Source organism: Larus michahellis, chromosome 2 (genome assembly GCF_964199755.1).
Source record: "Larus michahellis chromosome 2, bLarMic1.1, whole genome shotgun sequence".
NCBI lineage: Eukaryota > Metazoa > Chordata > Aves > Charadriiformes > Laridae > Larus > Larus michahellis.
The window spans coordinates 92021535-92043411 of record NC_133897.1 but is presented as its reverse complement, the minus strand read 5'-3'; the positions used below and the strand labels follow the sequence as shown (position 1 = coordinate 92043411).

Here is a 21877-nt window from a genome sequence, read left to right as displayed (position 1 = left end):
CATCTTGGACTCTTGCGATTTAAATTTTTCTTTCTTCTCCACATTTCACTCCCCCTGCCTCTCACAACACAGGAAATTCTGCTCATATATATTATTCTTCCTATGAAGTTTAAGGCAACATAAGTTAGTTTTTCTTGACATTTTGGGACTATCATGGAAAGTCAGATTTGACTTTATAGTTAGGGCATCTCATACTTCTTCAGTATTACGTAGAAAATTAACCAGTCAATAAAATGTCAATCATTCTGAAAACAAAAGAAAGAAAATTTCCCTAACTAAAGACACCAGAGGAGACTGCATTCTTTACTTTTTTTGAAAATTACATTTATATGGCCCCAGCAAGGTTTTTGATGGATTAATTCCTATAATCCATCATTTGCTTTTTTTCTCGCATTCTGTGTAATGGATCATTTTTATACTTCGTACCAAATTTCTGATACTAGATTTCACTATATGCCTAATATTCCTTTTAGTCCTCCATTTCAGACGAAGATTATGTGCAGTGATATTATTTCTTTTTCTACGTACTTTAAGACTTCTTTAACAAAATATTCATGCTGCCAAGCTATCTCACACATCTCACACAAATGCCTCAATATGTGTATGGGGATTCTGGATCAGCTTTTCAATAGGGATAGGACATGTAAATTAACTATTTTTAATATGGAATTTAGTGAATTTGCAAAGAGGGTTATGTGCTCCTATACGAAAGCATAATTTTAGTTTTGTGATATATATATATATATATTTGTTTTATATAATTGTAGTTTTGTGAGCAACTGCCTGAAAATTTTTGAAACTTCTGACTGAATCTCTTTTCACGTTTTAAACAGAGTGAACATACTTCACTTCAGATTAAAGTGGGATTATCGGTCTTGGTTTTCTACGTAGAATAACAGCAAGATACGCTCTCTGGACTTCGGTTGGCTGATGTCATTCAAAGCTGTGAAAAGACTTAGCTAAGTCAGGCAACACTGTGGATGTGGGCCTATTGACTAACTCTCACGTTTTTCATATAGCCTGTGTTGATGGGATGGGAACAGAACAAACTCAGCTGCGGGCAATTAAATTTTTGCTAGTAAGACATACATGTGGAGTAGTATGACATTACCAGAACAGTAAATGTGAAAAAGACCTACACTATCCAGGCTCCCCAGTTGCAGATCTGAGCTGTATACAATGTTCTCACAAGCACTGACATGTAAATGGACTTTTATAAATAATGTTGGAATTGGCCACTTCATAAATAACCTTCATGTACAAAAAATGGGGCTACTTGTGATCAACCACACAGAAAAGTCTCGTGTTGAGCACTATGCAGGTGTTGGCTACATTACAGTCTCATATCTGACCTGGCTCCTGGCAGTCCAGCCTGCGTAATTGGCAAAGTAGTTGTAGTGCCATAGGACCTAAGGAGATATTTCACTTTTCTTTTCCTCCATAGTCCACAAGGGAAAGGAGAGGTTCAACTACTATCTCTGACACAGCCAGCTTCTTCTCAGTACTTGTGCAGCCTCCTAGCTGACATGTTGTGGAAGAAACACCCAGCCACCCGCACAGCAGGATGAACGGCACCAAGAGCTGCCGATGAGGGTAACCTGAGCTAGGGACTGTGAATGTATTTAGGATCTTCTAGTACTGTCTTATTCTTCAGAAATGTCCACAATTTGGAGATTAATATGTCAAGCTGTAACTTCCAAGTTTTCTCATGCATCCTAGAGGGAATCAACAGGGTTTCATCAATTTGTACCAGATGAGGACCTCACCAACTCCTCTTAACTTTAAATGCGAGTAAATTGCTAACAGAGTCAGCATGTCAACCCTACCTTTTTTTTTTCCACTTTTCCTTCTGGAGATTGATTCAAAGCCCAAAGAGATCAAAGCGTGTCTGCCCTTCCTCTGAATCAGATATCTGAAAAATAATGGTATAGTCTACAGCTGCTTCTCTCCACCTAGAGCCTGACAAAGTAAAGGTAGAACTGCATTTTGGGGCTGACCTATTTCTGGACCACTCCCAGTCTGCATAGGGGCTTCACCAATTTCAAATGCAAGATAGATAAATCAACTCCTTTATCTTCACAGAGCAGTAAATGCTTCACTGATCTCACAGTAGAAAATGTTCTAAGTAACAAAGTTGGAGATTTTCATAATGTAAACTGAAAGGCCTACTTTTATGATTTCAAATTCATTCACTTTTCTGATGTTTCAGATGATGTAACAAGTATTGTTGGATGAGAAAAACTCTGTTCTGGAATCTGCAGGATTAACAATTTTACTTTCAGCTGCACTTCTTTGGCAGAAAAGAAATATGCTATGTGATGATGCTTTCAACTACCCTAAGGTGTCCTGATAGGGGGGACTGTGAAACTACATCCTGCCCTTCAAGCTGCAAGGCCAAATCACTGTGTATGCTGGTAAATGAGCTCAGTGTTTGCATGATTTTATATTCCCAGACATGAAGAATACAATCCCATCTACTGGAGTATTCAGGCCTAAATATTATTACTTCAGAATGCTGCAATAGACTGAGTCACAACATCCTGAAGATACAAAATAAGTTATAAATAAACACAATGAAAATGTATGTTTGCCTTTTTTAAGGCTTGGGAACATGTTTGTTCAAGATGAATGTCAGAGGCTTTGAATAACTTAATGTCTTTTATTTGGTAGCTGTAGTATTACTGCAGAAGTCTTCTAGGCCAACAATTGAATGTGGAAAGGATGTCAGAATCAACCCAGGAGGAAAAAACAGGTAGTTTTAATAACTCCATCAATAAATATTCCAAAATTTCTTTTAAATTATGCCCCAATCTGATATAACCTGGGTAAGAATAGGGCTGCCCAACATTATTTTCAATTAAAATCAAAATCCTACCACAGCCTAATAAATTAAAAATTAGTATAATGCTCTGAGACTAAGGGAAAACAAAAGCCGGCAGATAAATATCATTAATTTGGATCGAGTTCCGTTTAATTGCACTCGGATGGCTAAGGACTGCTGCCAATTAGCGCAGCTAACAAATCAATTTCACACCCTTCAACAGTTGCTGCAGTAGTGAAGCTGTAACGGCAACAGCGCATCTTACTTCCTCAGGATTCATCCATCCCTCAGTTTACTGAGCTCGAAGTGAAGACCACCAAAACAAAACTCTGCTTCCTGTTAACCATCAGGTCTACATGTGAGCACGCTTCTTGGTACAAAACGTGTAAACACAATTACTGTGTTTGCCTATAGCATTTTAACTACAGGTGGCTAAACCCAAAAGGAACAAAATAAATGAGAGGGACAATTTGTTGTAAACTGATTCAACACCCACAGAGGAACACTAGAAATGCCATGCTACATCAGACATGCTGTCCCTGGTTATTGTCAAAGAACAGCACAGAAATAAGTGGAATGCCCAAAGCACAGCTCTCAATCTGTTTGTTAATATTCAGAAAAAAGATTTAAAAACTTAAAATGTGATTTACTATGCTACCTAAAACGTAAAATGTTTTGTCTATTATAATTCCAGTTCATCCTGATATCCTGCACAATTTTAGTTGTGTAGGTTTTTTGATTCTTCAGATTTAAGCCTCAACAATCTCTTGCAAAAAGTTACATCATTTAACAATGGCCTAGACAGAAATTATTTCCCTTAATTGGCTTCATATTTCCTTAAAATTCAGTATATTACGATACAGAGTGCACAGAAATACCACTGCTCCCTCTCTAAACCTATCATTAATTTATACATTAGTGCTTCATAAACTAGAACCCTGCCTACTCTGATTTAAACCTCAGGGGAGGTTTAGATCAGATATTAGGAAGAATTACTTTCCTGAAAGTGTGGTCAGGCGCTGGAACAGCCTGCCCAGGGAGGTGGTGGAGTCACCATCCCTAGAGGTATTTAAGAAACGTGTAGATGTGGCACTTCAGGGCATGCTCTAGTGGCAGAGATTGTAGGGGGTTTTGTGTGTGTGCATGGTTGGACTCGATGATCTCAAATGTCCTTTCCAACCATGAAGATTCTATGATTCTATGATCCGAATCCCAATCTTTGGTCTTTCTCTGGGACATTTTCCAGGGTTCAGCTCACTTCCACCACTTGCAAGATCCTTTAAAAACAGTAAGTGTGGCTACAGAACAATTTTATGTAACAGCTCTGTCATGTTTCTGAGGTCATTTTCAATGCCATGCTTCATGGCATACCCTTTTTTCCCATTTTGATTGCAATTGCACAACGACTGAAGGTTGTTACTGAACTGCCTACAATAAAATTAAGGTTTTTGCATACTTACAAAGCCCTATCTTTGTAACAGATGAGACCTTGAAAATTTGTAGATGAAATCATAATGAGCTTCCATGACTTCAGTCATTGATCCAATGGTGTCAGATAAATTCAGGTTCAAAATAAGATCAGCTTTGAAGATAACAGCAGTGGTGGAAAAATCACATTACTCGCAATATGTGAAACAAAAAGTGTGATTTCAACTAGCTTCAGTCCAGACTGTTACACCCCTTCTGAAATTAGTTTATATGAATTCCTAAACTATTTTTTTTGTCTCTAGTGGAAATACCTTGCTGAAACATCCTAAATGCTAAAACTGAATCTACATTTTTCACTGCTGCACTACTTTTCTGGCTTATAGCTAGTATCATAAACAACTCACGCACTATGGTCATTCTTATGTCTTGTTCCTTACTGTGCTTCAAGGTGAGAGCAGGAGTTTCTGTTAATTTTATGTTAAGTTCATGACTTTGCAATTATGATACAACTCATTTCACTTCTATTACTTCAGCCCTCAAAGACATCTAGTGCCTCCTATATGAAATGCAAATCAACCTTTGTAGTGATGATGCCACACAACTTCAGGTCACCAGCAAATGTAATACAAATTTGTCTACCAAAATTACTAAGAGCCCTAACAAATTAGAGCTGTCTAAAGCCATTCCTTTAGGAAATCTAGAGTAATGTCCCAATAATTTGATGTTTCCCCTTGCAGGGCAACCCGTTGGTATGTCCAGTTAGCTTTATCCATCTTTTAACTCCTACACCTTCTTGCTAGTATATCTCTTTAACGATGACCCTTTTTTGTAACACTGTATCACAAATTTAATACCGTATACTTTGAAGCTGCTCCACTTTGATTGCCAGAAACCCCCGTTACCTTCTTGAAGAACAACACTGGAAAGGTATGAAGTGGTCTATATTGGTAATATCTTAAGGGATTGCACTGCACTTTCCATTTACATCTGAATTATTTTTTACCCTGAAGTTGTTCAGCATTTTGAAAATCGGAGATCAGGTGAAACAGCCCATCAAGAAATAGGACAAGAGGAAATGGCCTCAAGTTGCGCCAGGGGAGGTTTAGGCTGGATATTCGGAAATATTTTTACACTGAAAGGGTTATTAAGCATTGGAACAGGCTGCCCAGGGAAGTGGTTGGGGCACCATCCCTGGAGGTATTTAAAAGAGAGGTAGACATAGTGCTTAGAGATACGGTTTAGTGATGGCTTTTGTCAGTTAGGCTGATGGTCGGACTAGATGATCTGAAATGTCCTTTCCAACCTAGGCGTTGTACGATTCTGTGATCTCTACCTGCATCACTTTTTTCTTTTCCTTGAATTTGGATATGAGGCTTGCTATTTTTTTTTTTTTTCCTTCCTAAAAACCAAACCAAACCAAACACAAATATTATATACAGCTCCAGAACTCCAGGACAGAGATTACTTTGTTCTTCCTTCTTCCTTGCCAATTAGTGGTCCATATAAGTCTATTACATTTACCATTTATAAATCGTTTATAAAGCCTGAGTTTTAGTCAGGTCCTTTCAGGGTTCAAGAAAAATTATTTTGCATATGCAAAATTGTTTACATAGTTTTTATCTTATTCCTTACCTTCTTTTTGGCACCTAAGACTGGCTGCAACTGAAGATGGGACCCTTACTGGGCTAAGCCAGGACTCTGAGACAGTATGGAAAATACTAGATGGGCTGCTAGGTGACTATCTGGTGTATTTTACTCCCACGATTGCTAGATGGAGGATAGGAATAAAGTTCCTCCCAGAAGAGATTGGTAGAAACACTGGATGTTACATCTGTTGTTCTTTTTTTGGCTTAAGTTCCCCCAAAATACATTTCAATTGCCTCAAAATTACCCATTCCCTGAGTCTGCTGACATCTCTCTGTAATTTTTTTATAGTTCTCCCTTTTTACGTCAGTTCTGATTTCATGGAAATGCTACTGATGTGTCAAATAAAGTTACACTACACATACTAAATAAGTAGATCCATAAGCACTGGAACTAATGAAGCCTGGTTTCCTATAGGTTTCTATTCCAAGTCTTTTAAATTTTTCCTTCTCTCATTTCCCCTTCCCATATTTCCTGCCAGAACTTAGCAGTCCTACTGCTAAAAATTAAAAGACGCACAGTGGCTAGTCACAAGCCACATGTGTGCGAACATGTACACTTATTGGCCAGCACCTGATGCCGCTTGGATCAAATAGGGGACTCGGCTGCAACTTTCCCTCTCTCAAGGTGGGAACTAATTTAGGTTTTTGTTCCCTATTGGGCCACTGTTTCTCATGCAACTTGTTGCAATTCCATGTTGTCATCCAAGACTGCCTTCCAATCAAACACAGTTGTAATGGGGGCGTGGGTTCCTTGTTTATGGGCAGAAGGGTAAGAATACCTGACAGACTACGATATAATCCTGTAAACCATATTACTTGATGAAACTAAGCTAAAACCACGCCACCTACTTCTTCTTTTGATTTGTAGTGTACAATGACAAAGTCACGGGTTACTTTCCGGAGATAACTGAATGTTCTAGGTTCACAGCAATGAAAAAATCTCAGGCTGGATGAAGCACGAGTCCCCAGGAAATATCCTCCAGCTTCAGTATCACTCATTACTTCATTCTAAAATTACTGCAGTGCAAAACCTCAGCACCCAACATCCTTTCTTCCTAAATATCTTTCTCCTTTGTCATTCATATTCAAAAACCAGACGAGTCAAAGGCAAGTAAAAAATCATCTCGTAATGTTGAGCCCTTGAGCCCAACGCTGTGGCTGTTGGGTGCAGAACGAAGGAGGTTTCAGAAACTTCTGCTTTCTGTGGTTATCAGATACAGTAATGATCATAATTCAAACACAGAGCCTCACATAGCCAGGGGTAAGGTAGTACATCTAAGTAACAATAACAAAGACTACATCTGCAGCATGGGAGCTGCTGAAAACTGCAATAAATAACAATAGCAGTGATAGGACACACTCCGGTGAACCTGGTGTTTTAGAAAACCGTGTGGCAAATTCTGAACGTAGCAAATTGGGTCTCCTCTCTCTGATCAGTGCGACTCCCTAAGTGGATGAAGGCACTTGGCTGTCACCTGACCTTAAGGGACACGTTGGCTGTTCCCTACATCCAAAGTTCTGAGAAAGCTTGTGCACAGTTACAGTAAAATTGATTTCCTATGTTTTTTAAAATAAGATTTAGACTTCTGAATCAGACACACATCACTGGTATCACAGGTACACATACATCCAAGGCAAAGCTCTTGAATGTGAGAATGCTCACTATGGAGAACCCTTCTAACTAGATTTGAAAAATATTTCAAATCAACTGGCATCGGTCCACAAAAGAAGTTAGCGTACACGACTTAGAAGTCTCTGAAAGAGCTTGCTATAGGAACCTCAGCACAGGACTGCAGTCAGTGTCTACTGTCACAGGTTGAACTGAATTGCTTGAAGTGGAGCAGTGACACTTTTCCAGCTGCTGAAGATTTGTTTCTCAGCTTTAAGGTTTTTTTAAAATTGCACGCTTCTCAAAAAACAGATGCTTCACACTGCCCTGTTTCAAGCAAGAAAGCAAGCAACTTGCAGTTTAGCCTCTATTTTGTAATTAAATAAATTGGACAGCAAAATCATCACTGGATGTGCCACTAAAGACTACCTTAAACACCTCACATTTGTATATATATGCACATCAGTTCAACCAGTTTATATTTCACATTTACCTTGATCATGCATGCCAAGTTGATAATTCACTTTACTGACAAAGTTGAGCACCACACGTACCATTAACTGTGTTAGCATTTTCTGAAACTATTTCTTGAGATCTTGATTTTTTTTTGTTTTACCCTCTTTAATTACTTGGCATTGCTTACAATTGCAATAGCGTATGCAGCATCAAAAGAAGACAGGCTCGACTTTGCTAAACTTTTAAAACATACAAAAACCAGCTACTACTCAAGAGTTTACATTATAGACAGAAAAAAAGGATTGGAAAAGGAAACGAGCATGAAGTAGGCAAATGTCATATGAAAACTACAATTTTTTGTACCTCATGCTTGTGAGAAAATGCTTTCTGGTTTTGCAATAGATGATGTATTATTTTATTTTTCTTTAAGTCAAAGAAGTCAAATGGAAACTTTAAAAAGAACCATAAAAAAGCATAATAACAATCTTCTTTTCTGGTCCCTTTTCTCTAGACTAAGCATTTGGAATTTGTTTTGTGAGATGGCAAGTATTTTAAAGGTAGTCTCTGTCCTCTCTGATGGACAAAGTACTTCTGAAAACCTTCCACCTTCAAATTCCCTTTAAAAACTTAATGAAAGCAAACATATCTGACATTTGTTTTTCCAAGACATTTCTTTTTTCATCTTGTGTAATAACAGAAACTTTATCAAACAGATAGCTTTTCTTCACAAAGTTTTGTGTTCGGCACACTTCTGGAACATTGAAATAATAATAATAATAAAAGATGAATGTGACACCAGCAACTATTTCTAAGAAACATACAAAATTCCTCCTTTTTTTAATTCCACAGCAAAACCCAAGATGCTTTGTTTTGGCATATGGAAAGTATAGCCACTTTACCCATCTCCCATTACAAGAACTAAAATTAATGCATATGTTAGCATGACTGAAATGAGAACATAGACAAATATACCTAAAGTATGTCACCCAACTCGAGCCCCAAACTAGATTTCTTATTCTAGCAATAATTCTTAAAAAAAGTTATTTTTTATTACTGGCCTGAGGCAAATTCATCTGAGATTATGCTTCTCAGGGGAAAAGAAGCATTTTCTGAAGCAAATGTACGACTTATCTGAGTACGCTGTAAAATCTGAAGATATGTGTCCTCCGAGTCATATTAGCACAGTCCACAGAATTCCACAGTTCCTTCTCTAGCAAGTGTGTCACCTGAACACATGAGAGTAATACCTGTTTTGTGATCCGCTTAAGCTTTCCATTACTAGATTTTAGCTGCTCTTAAATTTGGCTGTGATGGCCCTATCTCTTATTAGACAATTTCAAGCATTCTTTACTAACTTTGATTAACATAAGACCCTGACAGGTCTTATGGCTCCAGATTTTCATTTCAAACTTCATCTTTTTGACCTTTAGGAGTCTCTCTGGTCTAATTCTCCTATATCATATCTATCTATGGTTTTCTATATTCAGTGTAAATGCTTTCAGTCCTAAGTCTCTGGCCATCTATTTTCATGTATTGAGTGCACTTCACGCATCTTTAAAATATCATCATGTTTTTCCCTCTTTGGAATACTTATATGCCTCAAAAGATTTATTATTTTTATCATTATTATTTTATATGATGCTAAGTTTGCAATAATTGTGGGGAACTCTCTACTGAGTCCTGATAAAAAAAATATTCAACCATCTTGGTTGATTTCTGTTGTAAAACAGATAAAGCCAAGGAACCAGCTGATGAGAAACATGCAAAAGGCAAAACAGGCAGTAACCGCTCGCTGTGATACTACAGACTAAGAGCAATACAACCAAACTAAAAGGAATGAGAAATGCTCAGTAAAAATGTTGTGATATGAATCATTAGATGGACACAGACAACAGCCATGTACACTGTAAAAGCTGCAAAATGAGAACAGCTAAATAGATTAGGATCGGCTATACTGCAGCCTCACAGCCTGGCTGCAGACTGGAAAACAGAAGAGATCGCTTCTCCTGCGACATAAAATCTGGTCCTCTGATACTGCTGGCAATCAAGCTGTTAGACTTCCTTTCTTAAGCCTTATAAAAACAGTTGTTGTTTTTCTCCCCCGAGCCCCCACTGAAAAATGGTTCTAAAAACAAAGAATCGGCATAGTTGAAAAGGGTCCCAAGACAGCATTTAGTCCACCCTACACCTCTGTTGCGTCAAAAATTTCTTTTTAAGATGAAATTAAGCCTAACATAGTTATTATCTTCTTAAATGATATGTTCCCCAGTCCTCAACTACATATTTTTCTTTCCCACTTTTTACAAACACAAATCTTGACTTTACATACCACAGACTCTGAACTCTACAGCTGCAGAAGACCTACGGTAACTCATGCCATTCAAACATTGTGAAAGTTTCCCAGATTTCATCCTCACTGAAGGTAAATAAGAAACCCGGAGAGTCTCCTTTTAGATTAAAGCTATCATCTAATGGTTGAAAGAGAGAACTGGGCATTTTAAATCCTTGAGTCTATTCTTAGCTATGCCTTTAATTCATTTGGTGAAAGCTTGGCTCAGAACATCCTTTACTCCAGATCTGATATCCAGTAGAAAGGGTAGATTACTACCACTTTAATTGCAACTTTTCTCAAGATCATTTAGCTTTCAACTAAAACCAAATTAAATTCAGTAAATATCTTTCACTACGAGTAAGGATGAGAAATTCGTAGTATTAAGGCACAATATTTTCTCCGTTATTCGCTATGGTAAAAATCCATAGTTCTAATTGTTTTGAACAATACATACTGACAACAATAAAAACAAAAATTTGGTTGAAGCAGAAGAACCTCTGATGAATAAACAAATTTTCATATTCCCTCTCCCCATTCATTAGAATTTTATGAATATAAACATCTGATCCATTCAACAATTACAAGAAGGCATAAAAATATTTCAGATTGCTCTTTCCTACATTAATGAAACAAACTCCTAGAAGAAATAAAGTACTTTCTTCTCCAGGTACACTTATTGACAAGGTCCTACTATGGCTGCAAAACTTTTTACACAAGACAGGTAACTTCCAGGTTCATATTCACTGAAACTTAAACAGAACACAGACTTTATACCCGAGTCCTTTGTCTTGCAAGAATACCAGGGTTTATAGAGGATTTCTACCTTAGGTTGGTTTCCATTGATGCCTAAATATTAGCAAGACAACTATGTACTCCAAAGCTTAAGCAGTTTTTTGAAACCATCAAAGCAATAATTTTCTAATTAATAAAACCCCCCCCAAATTTTCCATAGCTGAACTGGTAACTGTTTTCTGTTTTGCGACACAGTAGAAACAACGTGCTAAGACTGGTAATAAATTACAAATCCCAGGAACACTAATCTCAAATCTGTTATAATTAAGAAATTTTTATACTAAAGGTTTTCCAACTTTCCTCATAGAGCTTCCTGAGAAAATTAGAGCTACGTATTTTTCATTTTAGAACATGGAAAGTTTCTGTGCAAAACAAAACGCTGCTTTCTTTCACAAATATTAGTATGGGATAAACAGGGATGACTGAGACAGAAAACCTGTAGACTGTGCTCTTTTCTATGCTAGTCAGGAAGGTTTAGCAACAGCTGTAGACCATAAGTCTGCTTTTATGTGTACATTAGGGGGAGACAAATATTTTGGAAAACTTTGTACAATTCTAAGTTATTATGTTACTTCTTAAAGTTCAACTGAAAGACAGGAACAAACCTGTTGGATGTTTTCAATCTGCTGAAAATGCAATTTCACTACCAGGATAAATGTTAAAAAGAGAACACAAAACCTTAAAATTAGAAAAAGGTAATAAATGGTTCTTTCTTTAGTATTGAATTACTGCCAGTCTAACAAATAGACCACAGATGATGACAAACCTCAGAATTAAACTTACTCTCTGAAATGAAGGCATGTAAAAATCGGTTTAATATATGAAAAAAATGTATTTTTCTTCTACCTCTTTAATATTCTGGAAGAAAATTGAGTACAAGTTTCTTAGCGTGCAACATTAGGCCTTGCCATTAAGCACAACATGGCTAAAACTGCTCTCATTTTTCCTTTGAGCTGTGCTCACTCTTTGTCACTGGGGAGATTAACACCATCATCTGTCATTCACCAGCAGAATCCATCTTTTGCAGTTTTGGCCACTTCAAATTTTCGCCCAGGTTATACTTTCTACATAATACCCCCTTCAGTGACAAATCCACCACTAGAATTCAAATTATCATGAAACAGCACCCCAAGGTTCATCTTCTGATATTCATCTACACTTGCTAAGACTGTTTCAGGTTTTCATTGTCCTGCAATAATATCCTTCCCTTTGGCTTTGACGGTGTTATCCATTCAGGAATACTCCAAGGTTATCTTCCCAGTGCACTGCAGTGAACATGGCACCCTGCTCTCTACACATCTCTGCTACGTTTCTCTCCGTCACCCAGATACTACTATGCATCATCTCATTCACCTTCAAGAAAAGCAATGTCCCATTTTGATGGGACTACCTATATTTGTTCAGATATAAGAAAAAGCCCATCTATGCTTTCCCATATGTTTCTCTTCATAAATTGCGCATCCATAAAGCACTTCTACTCATTCAAAATCGTCCCACTGTAGCTTTAAAGTCTGACAGCCGCGAGGCTGCTGCCGTGCTAAGATCACTATCGCTACTCAAGCTTACTTCAGCACTTCCCGGTGGTTCCATGTATTCACTTACTGGCTTCTTATGTATTTAGATTTTAAACGTTATCTTTTTCTGTGCTGTACAGGACCCGATACACTGGAGTCCTGGGCTCATAGCAAGAGTTCCTATGTGCTCTGGCGATAAAAATAAAAAGCCCCATAAATCTGCCAAGGACGCATCCACATCTGCACCAACCTTGCCTCAGGAAGCTCATATTCTAGATGATATCGTGAAAAAGCTGAATTATATACATTTCTTACTGATAAACTGTGTGAATTTCAGCACACACGATCAAAACAGAGACACACGCACTCTGCTGACTCATGTTAGGGGTAGAGCATACACACATACACAGATGCCCTATGGACATAGCGACATCCATAGCATATGGCCACAGGTATTTGTTGAAGGGGAAGCTGAGAATTACTTACCACGCTGCAGCCAGGACAGTCAGGACCATTTTCACATGTCCTACGCCGCGCCTGGATCCCTCCTCCGCACTGAGCAGTGCAGCGCTCCCACGGACCCCAGCCAGTCCAAAACACATGAGGGGGGCACAACAAATGCTCATTGCAGTACCTGTGAGAAGAGGCAAACAAGGAGGCAAAAAATCTATTCAGTACCAAGAAAACACCTTCCCTAAACGTCCCTCATTTGCGATATTCAGATAGATGTTTGTACAGGGAAATATATTATACAAAAGGCCCCCCTCTATTCACAAAGCACTGAACTAACAATTGTCACACTGCACAGAGCGTTTAAACATTTGAGTGGTTTTTTTAGGCCGTAATTGCGTGGGTGAAGCATTTGTTTGCTTTATTCAGTGCCTTTACACAATCCATGCAATACAACCATGCTATTGTACTGCGAGCACGTAAGCAAGGTTGACAACTGCTTTATTAAAAACAGTTGTGGCTATACATCTAGGGCAGAAGTGAGTCAACCAAACGGAAGGCAACCATTTATGCAGGCAGCCTTTTATCAGTCTCCAGCTAAGCATTGATTAGGATGCCTCTCTCTCCTCTTCAGAGAGCTAAACTCGTTTTTTGCTTTCCACAGTGTCTCCACTTTTATGGGTAAAATAAAAGCAAACCCATTGATTCTAGGCATAAAGAACTCTACTGTTTTCATAATGTTATTATTTTCTCTTTTAAAGGGTGTTTTTAGCTATTATAATCTTCGAAGGATTTCCCAGTGGGCTGCAAACTGGTTCAGAAGCCTACTAGGTTCTTGAGGAAAACAGGAATATTTTACTTCTGAGCTGTCATTATTGTAACAAGACATTCAGGTATGCGGGAGGGTCCGAACTTCTAGTGAGTTTTTTCATTTTTTTTTGTAAAAGAACTTAAGATTCCTGATTTTTTGAGCATGCCATCTAGTAACTCTAGCTGTAGCAGATGCTGTTTAATAAGGACCCTCTACACAGGTCTAAAGGATTTGGGCCACCAGCAAGTGTGACTGGGGGTCTTAAAGAGAACAAGTGCTTATTTCATATAAAGCAAAGCCACGACATATCCAGAAAACAGATGAACCTGAAGGAGTGCTCTAATATCTTATGGATGTGGCTGGGTGGCTCTTGTTCCAACTACTGACTGTCCTGAACAAACTAATCAATCTATTACAATATTTCCACATATTTTACACCAGCCATCCAAAATCCACTGTCTTCTTGACCTTCTAATAAGCTTCCATCATTTTGCACTCTCCTGCTATGAAAACTGACTCTAATACTTCAGTAATTGACTTTCTACAAAAAGAGAAATGACATTATAAACTGTTGTAATTTTCAACAAGAAAAACCATAACCATATTTTTTTTCCAGAAACCCCCAAGATCCTTAAGCTCTGATTATTCATTACCAAGAAACTTGCATGTTCAGAATTTTGCGGGGAAAAAAATGTTTGTGTATGTTACATACAACAGTAGGTGTATCACATGTGCTGGAGCCCACGATTCAGAATTTGTCCCTAACTATGAGCAATTCCATCAACATTACAAGGTTGGGAGTGGAGTAAATATGGGAGTGACATGTAGTTTTGTGTTTCTGTGTAGTTAAGGAAAGTATTAACAGCTTGTATTGACCTCATCTGCCGTTTACCAGTAAACAGAGGGAAAAAATACCCCAAACCCTCAATACTTATGAATCCGCATTTCAGAATTCTTCAGTACGTGATTTGGGTAAATGTTTTCCAACAGTAGTTTATACATAAACTACCTTTTTTTCCTCCTGCATGTTCAATATTTGCAATTCACAGTTCACTTTATGCTATCACTAAAGATGCAGAAGGAAGTTCTGCGCCTGCGTATTCTTCCCCCGAAACTCCAACAGCTGCATGCATTCTTTGTCACATGCAGCCATTTATGTGAATGTTTGTAATAGTTTGTCTCTGTGATCATTTATTGTGAACATGTTCCTAATGAAACATAGATGCAACATCACCATTTATTTAGTCAAATGAGTACATTTTTGGCATAATTTCATTAATTCTTAATGGAAATGTGCTAAGATGATTTGGGACACACACATAGGATAAAGCAAGTCTGCCGTGAAGTTGACAATTACCGACATTCAGCCATGCAGAAAGTAAGACTGAGGGTGGGATTCATCTCACCTTAAAATATAGGCATGTACAGTATAGCTGTCTATAAATGAAGTACTCCTCTAAACTTGAGCAACAGCTCATGGAAAAAAACAGCCCTTTTAAAAACATGATTTATGTCACCATAAAGCAAATATCTAATGTAGGTTATACAAATACAGCTCTCAATACACTGATTTCTCTCCATTGACTATAAAGGCTGCGTGGGAGACAGATATCTAAGCTACCGTTACAGCCAATGGAAAATTTTGTCAATACAATCTATGGAGGCTAGAATAACTAATTTGACCAAACAGGAATATACAGTAGAAGGAGACAAATCACTCTGTTCTCCACAGCCTTTATTGACTGAATTTCTACAGACCTTAGTGGAAGTTCAGACACCTGACACACACAAGCACATTCGGGGACACCTGAAGTTAGGTGTGACAAAGCTCACTTAGATGAGACTCATGACACTATACAGTGCCTCTTTTAGTGTCAATGTGCCCTATCACCTGCTCGCTCACTTAAGCACAAGACAGAAAAGAAACCTAACAACTGACTCACTAAGCACTTCAAAGGCTGGCAAATTCTGTTAATCTATTAACTATTTAAAGATGCAGTCGAAACTACAAGATGAAACTGAAAAAAGTCCTAAAACGACTACGCAAGCGACTTAACTTCAATTTAGGAAAAATCTTTTTCAAAAAGTCAACAACAAAAATGAGTGTCAATCTTCCCTTTTCTTCAGGAAAAGGAAAAAAAGAAGCACCAACAAAACACCACAGCATACAAGTAGAATCTTATTTTCATTTCAGCCAGCCAGCCTCCGAAAACATCAGGTATGTTTTCACAGCTAGAGACATCCCTGCAATTGATCTTTGAGAGCTGTGCTACAGCATGGGGCTTTGAGCCAAGTTTCATTATATCTCTTCTTGGCTGCATTTCAAGTCACTCAATAACCCTTTTTCCCTTTTGCTCTTTCTTCCCCTCTTAATTTTGTTCTCAGGACCCACGGGGCTAACATTTTACAGTAATTCAACAAAACATGCAACGCAAGAAACTTGAATCTGTGAAACCACTGCCCTCTCCCCTAATCTAACTGCAATGAGGTCAGAAGGGAAAACAGCCTAGAGAAATGTGGATTTTGTACAGTGACCCTTCCCGTTTCCCCTTGCTGTGAATCCAAGTTCAAATGCCCTAATAAAGCAACTGTCATACTGGGGGAAGGGAGAACATCCTCTGTCCAGTTGTGTCCACAACCACTAGTTCCTACAGTAATTTTTTAAATTATTACTCCAGGCAATTCCGGTACAACTGGAATTACTATTCTTGTTCCTATGAAGAGCTCATCCTTTAGTAAAACATCAATTTATTTCAGTGTTGCCATGCAGCACCAAGTACCACAGGCTAACTGCATGACAGTTACAAACGTGTCTCTTTTATTGCATGGAGAGATATTATTTAAATTCAATACATAGTTCTTAATTTTGAACTATATTATAATAGCATGTATTTAAGAAAAACAAACTAACCTTCATCACTGTCGGCTCATTCCTATGCAATATACTGTTATGCGGTGGGTATTCATGATTACCAGCTGGTGACTTAGTGGGAAGCACAGACTATACTGAGGTTGATGGGAATGCTGGACTCCTTTAATTGAAGGCAGACACATGACGCACACACATGCCTTACTGGATTGAGATTGCTGAATTGACAGAAACCCTGACCCAGGAGACAGGGGAAGGTGGCGGGGGCCAGGGCATGTGCTCCCAGGGGCTTCTGTGGGAGAAGAGGAGGGAGCGGAGAACGCGAGGAGCACAGGAACAAACACTTTGGGCAGGCAGGGCGGTCATGGGAGCGCAAAGAAGCCCAAAGTCTCGTGGTGTTTGATCTGCACTGATGAAGGGGACCGGGCTTGTTCGCACTGCTGGGAAACAAGCAGTCCTACACGCAGCAGGCACTTGACTCTCAGCTGTTCCTCCTTCTCATGGAAACAAGCCCAAAAGGTCTGAATATCTGCTGAGGACTGTGTAGAAAAAAAGGGTGACAATATGTACTGCATCTAATCTTATAATACACCCAGAAATTTCCAGGGCTTTCAAATGCTTACTCCTCATCTGCAGCCAATTTATTTTCCTACTTCTGATTTGCCATGCTTTTTTAATTTTTTTCCTATGTAATAAAAGATAATCACACTCACTAAAAAGAAGGGATTCTCATTCTAACATCCCTCATTCTGTGATTTCTGCACAGATAAGAGGGAGATCAATGGACTTAATGAGTCCCTATCTACAGTATCTTCCACAGAAAGGAGAGGACAAACATTTTCAGCCAATGAAAAAGTCAAGACACGATACTGTACACTCTATAAACTAAAACCTAGAGTTTTCCAGCAGCTTCGGTGAATATTTCTCATACAGGAGAAACCAGAATTTGTTAAGCCCCTAAGGAATTAATCAGAATGTCTTCCATCTGGAGTCTTAACTACAAAATTATTTTATCTGATTAGTGTATTTTGTTAAAATACTATTTTTACTTCCTCTCCATATTCTGTCTAAATGCACATCAGCTGCACTTTTGACCTATTTCTACAAGGCAAATTGGCTTTGTAATACGAGTCTTTGCTGCTATCTCTCAACTGTTTTCTAGCCCCCACACCCCTTCAGCAGCGGCTTAACTTATCTGCAACACTTTAAATTGGTAAATATTGCCATTGATTTCAAGGGAATGACCAGCAAGCACAGAGCTGTCTGATACATTAGCCATGATAGGATCATGGCTTTCATGAGGTAAAACAAACATAGCCTAGGCAAACATTTAGCCCTTAACGCATGAACAAATACTCTCAAACTGAATATCCATTCACATCTGCAGGTGAATTATTTACCTCAGCTATACGCTGCCTTTTCTGTGTTTGCTTTCTATGGAGTTACGTACTGGACTTTTACTGAAATCACTGTCTGTTGAAAAAGTGTTTCAAAGTTTGGCACAACGTTGGCTGTGGAAACTGAATCCTGTGTTTATGACGCTGTACGTGTGAAGGTGACGTGAATATGCACTTTTGTAAAGACAAATGCACCCAACGTGTAAAGCAACTAATTCTAATTTTTACTAAGACTACACACATATTAATTTTACATATGAGCTGGGCCATTAAGAAAGTAAAACATTAGGCTATTTATAAACATTGATTAATTCAAATGAGAAAATCCCAGAAGCTGCTTATTGGTACTGTGGATACAAAACCAAGGTAAACATTTCTTAGGAGTTCCTGTATGTGGAATATTTGCTCAGCCTGCCAAAATGTACTGGGGCCAATTCTCAAAGGAACTGTTTCCATTTGGTGCAGGTATCTCCGGTGTTCCTGGAGTGAAGCAGTGAATTAGGACTACTGCAAGTACTGGTGCTCCATTGCCCACATAGCTCAAAACTCTCTACAAGCTGTCAGAGCCCTGAGGACACTCATAAAGCCCTAATGGCTCCAAACAGCCTCACTCTACCCACACCCATGGGCCCAGGAGCTCTATTTAAGCTCTGCCAGGGACCTTCAACCATTGCCTAAGCTGTGCCGAAGGAGAAGTGCTGGACCTTGTTCCTAGGTCACCATGGAGCCCCTTGGCCTAAACCTCAACATGTAGACTGGCTTCTGGCCTTGGCTCTGTTGCTGAATACCTGCCCACTGACCACTTAACCTGATCCTAATCTTGGCCTGTGGGCTGGCTTCCCAGCTGGACCTCAGACCTGCCTCATCACCATGATATCATCTATTATCTAGACTCTTGGTTGGATCTGGCCACAACCTCCAGGCTTGCCCTGCTTCCCTGATGGGGGTGGTGGGATCGGCTGGCCCTGGTGAATCTCCCAGGACTCTCTGCTTTTTACTGATCTGAAAAGATTTAATCAAGTATTTGGCCTGACACTGACAAAAATCCTGGCAAATAACTGATGCCTCATTCCTCTATCTGCTTTAGAAATGATATGACAAAACTTCCTAACATACCACACCTTCTGGAAATAATTTTTAAAAGTACTTTTAAAAAAACCCCAAATTGAAAACTATCAGCATACATCACGGATAACAAACAAAACCAGGGTAGAGGCAGGAAGGTCATCTTGTGAGCGTATGAGCAAGCTAGTGAGTGAGAGGAAGGTGCAGGGCCAGTGGGAGTGGAGGGTGCTTCAAGGAGATAGGAAACAGCGACAGACAAACTATGAGAGAAAAAGGCATCCTGCAGTAAACTCACAGGCTTGTACATCCCAGATTGCTGCTGAACTGGACGAAGAGGGAAAGGACAAGTAACCTGCAGGCTACAAAAGCAAAGCAACATAAGCCTGCTGTTCCACCAGAACTGTTACATACCAAAATGCAATCCTTCGAGGCTGCTATAATTTCAACTCATTTTAAGTATCACTTTCCATTTTGCCGCTGCTTTTTTAGTGCACCCTTTGTTTTAATACTGGACATTTTTATCCTACAATTATGGAAGTATTTCTCATGTTTTTCTGTATTTCCCTGAAACTCCTTATTGGACTTTTATTCCATGTTAAAACTAAGACGAACAATGACTACTAACATTCATAGTCCATCACCAAAAAGTCTATCCAAACTAAACTCTTTTCTTCTATATTCCATCTTACTGTGTCCTGCCCTGGACTGACCTCTCAGTTCAAGAAAATCAATAACTGTTACTCATGCTGGGACAGAGCTATGTAACAGCAGATATAATCTATAGCTGTTGGTGATGGCTTTTTGGTTGGGCAACCTATTTTCAGAAAGCAATTTACAAAATAACAAAATGCCATGAAATGGTAAATATTCATGGCTCTGAAACAGCAAGAAGTGTTCACTTTTTCTGTGATACTGATCCTTTACATTTAGAGTTAGAAAGACCAGGTCCTTCATGATCTGCTAATACATAAATGTGTGATGCAGCTTTCCTTCAATGGAATCTTTTCATCTGAAGAAATCCCAGAGTTGCTGTTTAATTAAATCCCTCACTGAAACCTCATCATAAATGAATCTTGTTCTCATCCAACAGCAATATAGGATACTGAATCACCCATACAGAAACACTGAAGTAAGCTGCAGGTGCGTATTGAGAGGAAACGTATCCACATACATCTCTTGGATGACTACAGTACTCCATCAGTCTTCTGCTATCTAGCTTTTTGGCATGCCTTGGGAAACAACAACATAATGCATCTAAGAGTTGCAGTTTATATGAATATATTCTAGTTTGATTTAAAGAAATATTTAATTCCTGTTAAAATTCCTAACACACAGACTACAAATTAGAGACATTAGGGTGCATGTAAAATGGAATCAGAGCCCTGAACTTTACATTGCAGAGCTAGGGACAAAATATCCAGCCCAGTGCCAAAGCAGTAGATGGTGAAATCAAAATCTGAGCTGACTTGATCTGCTCAGGGGTTAATATATATACAAACCATTTAAACCCCCCCTGAAACCTTACTAAAAGATATTTGAGTTCAAGGTGTATTATATTTATTGAATATAAAACAAAGCCCTTGAAACTTCCTTTCACGTTACATAGATGCTTAATTCATTTAAGACAGAAAAAATGAACTCACAGCATCAGTAACACAGTGCTATGACCTTACTATATTTTGCTCTGAATTCCAGGTCTTGAGGCTGGGCGAGCTACAATTCAAACACACTGCAATCAATTTTCAAGGAGAATCAATTTTCAGGGTCTCAAGGGACAGCAGCACAGTGCTTCAGCACAATTCTCTGGCACTACCAGGAGCTCTCAGCTGGCTCGGGTGGGACACAGCTAAGTGAAAGATGAAAGAACCGCTGCAGACCCACAGCATTGCTAATGGGAATACTGCTATTGTGCAGCAGTGGAGTTAAAGAGAGAGTGAAGGGAAAGGGAAGAGAAAAACAAGGCAGGTAAAGGAGAAAATGTCCTGTGGAATACAGCTGAACAGAAGAAATTAAAACAGACAGTAGAAAAAAGCTCACCTCTCCTCACGATTCTGTCCCACGCAGACGCGTCCTCCATGTCGAGGGGTTGGATTGCTGCAGGAACGCTGACGAACTTGAAAGCCTATTCCACAAGTGGTACTACAAGGTGACCAAGAAGTCCATGGTGTCCAGCCTCCATTTCTGGTAGAATAAAAAGCTCAGGCTCTGTCATCTGTTATACATAGCGAATGGCTGATTAGGTGTGACTGACAGCAGAGTCTGGCCCATTAATATATCTGTAGAAGTCATTAATACTGCATCGTGTTCCATTTCTTAAAGAATATAGAACTAAAATAAAGGTGCTCTGATCCTTCCATATTCCATGCTTTGCAATCAGCAACTGCTAAAATGACCACATTACACAAGAAGTTAAGTACAAAGATATGACGCTATTTAGTTGCTTTCTGTCACTTTATTCTGGGTAAAATTCATCTGCAAACTCCTGCATCAAAGTTCTGAGGATAACTTTTAATTACACATTGTTCTAATTATTTGTGGGTCCTTTTTTTTCAGGGAGATTAAAATGTCAAGTTTTGCTACCTCTTCCGAAAGGAAAGGGATTAAAGGAAAAAGAGTGACAAGCAAGTGTCAAAGTGCATTAATTCGCAATTTCAACAAGATACTCTGGCAAGGCACCAATACCTTAT

The 21877-nt window shown here is 38.8% G+C and overlaps 1 protein-coding gene across 8 annotated transcripts in view; it reads right to left on the bottom strand.

Annotated features, from left to right (window-relative positions):
• SEMA5A (semaphorin 5A) overlaps positions 1-21877 on the bottom strand; it is a 353355-nt gene that overhangs the window by 64666 nt on the left and 266812 nt on the right. For all 8 annotated transcript variants that reach the window (XM_074576222.1, XM_074576228.1, XM_074576225.1 and 5 more), the window contains 2 exons: positions 21228-21371; positions 13085-13232 (listed from right to left, as the gene is read on the bottom strand). In XM_074576222.1, the coding sequence (XP_074432323.1) occupies positions 13085-13232; positions 21228-21371 (292 nt within the window). The remainder of the gene's footprint in view (positions 1-13084; positions 13233-21227; positions 21372-21877) is intronic.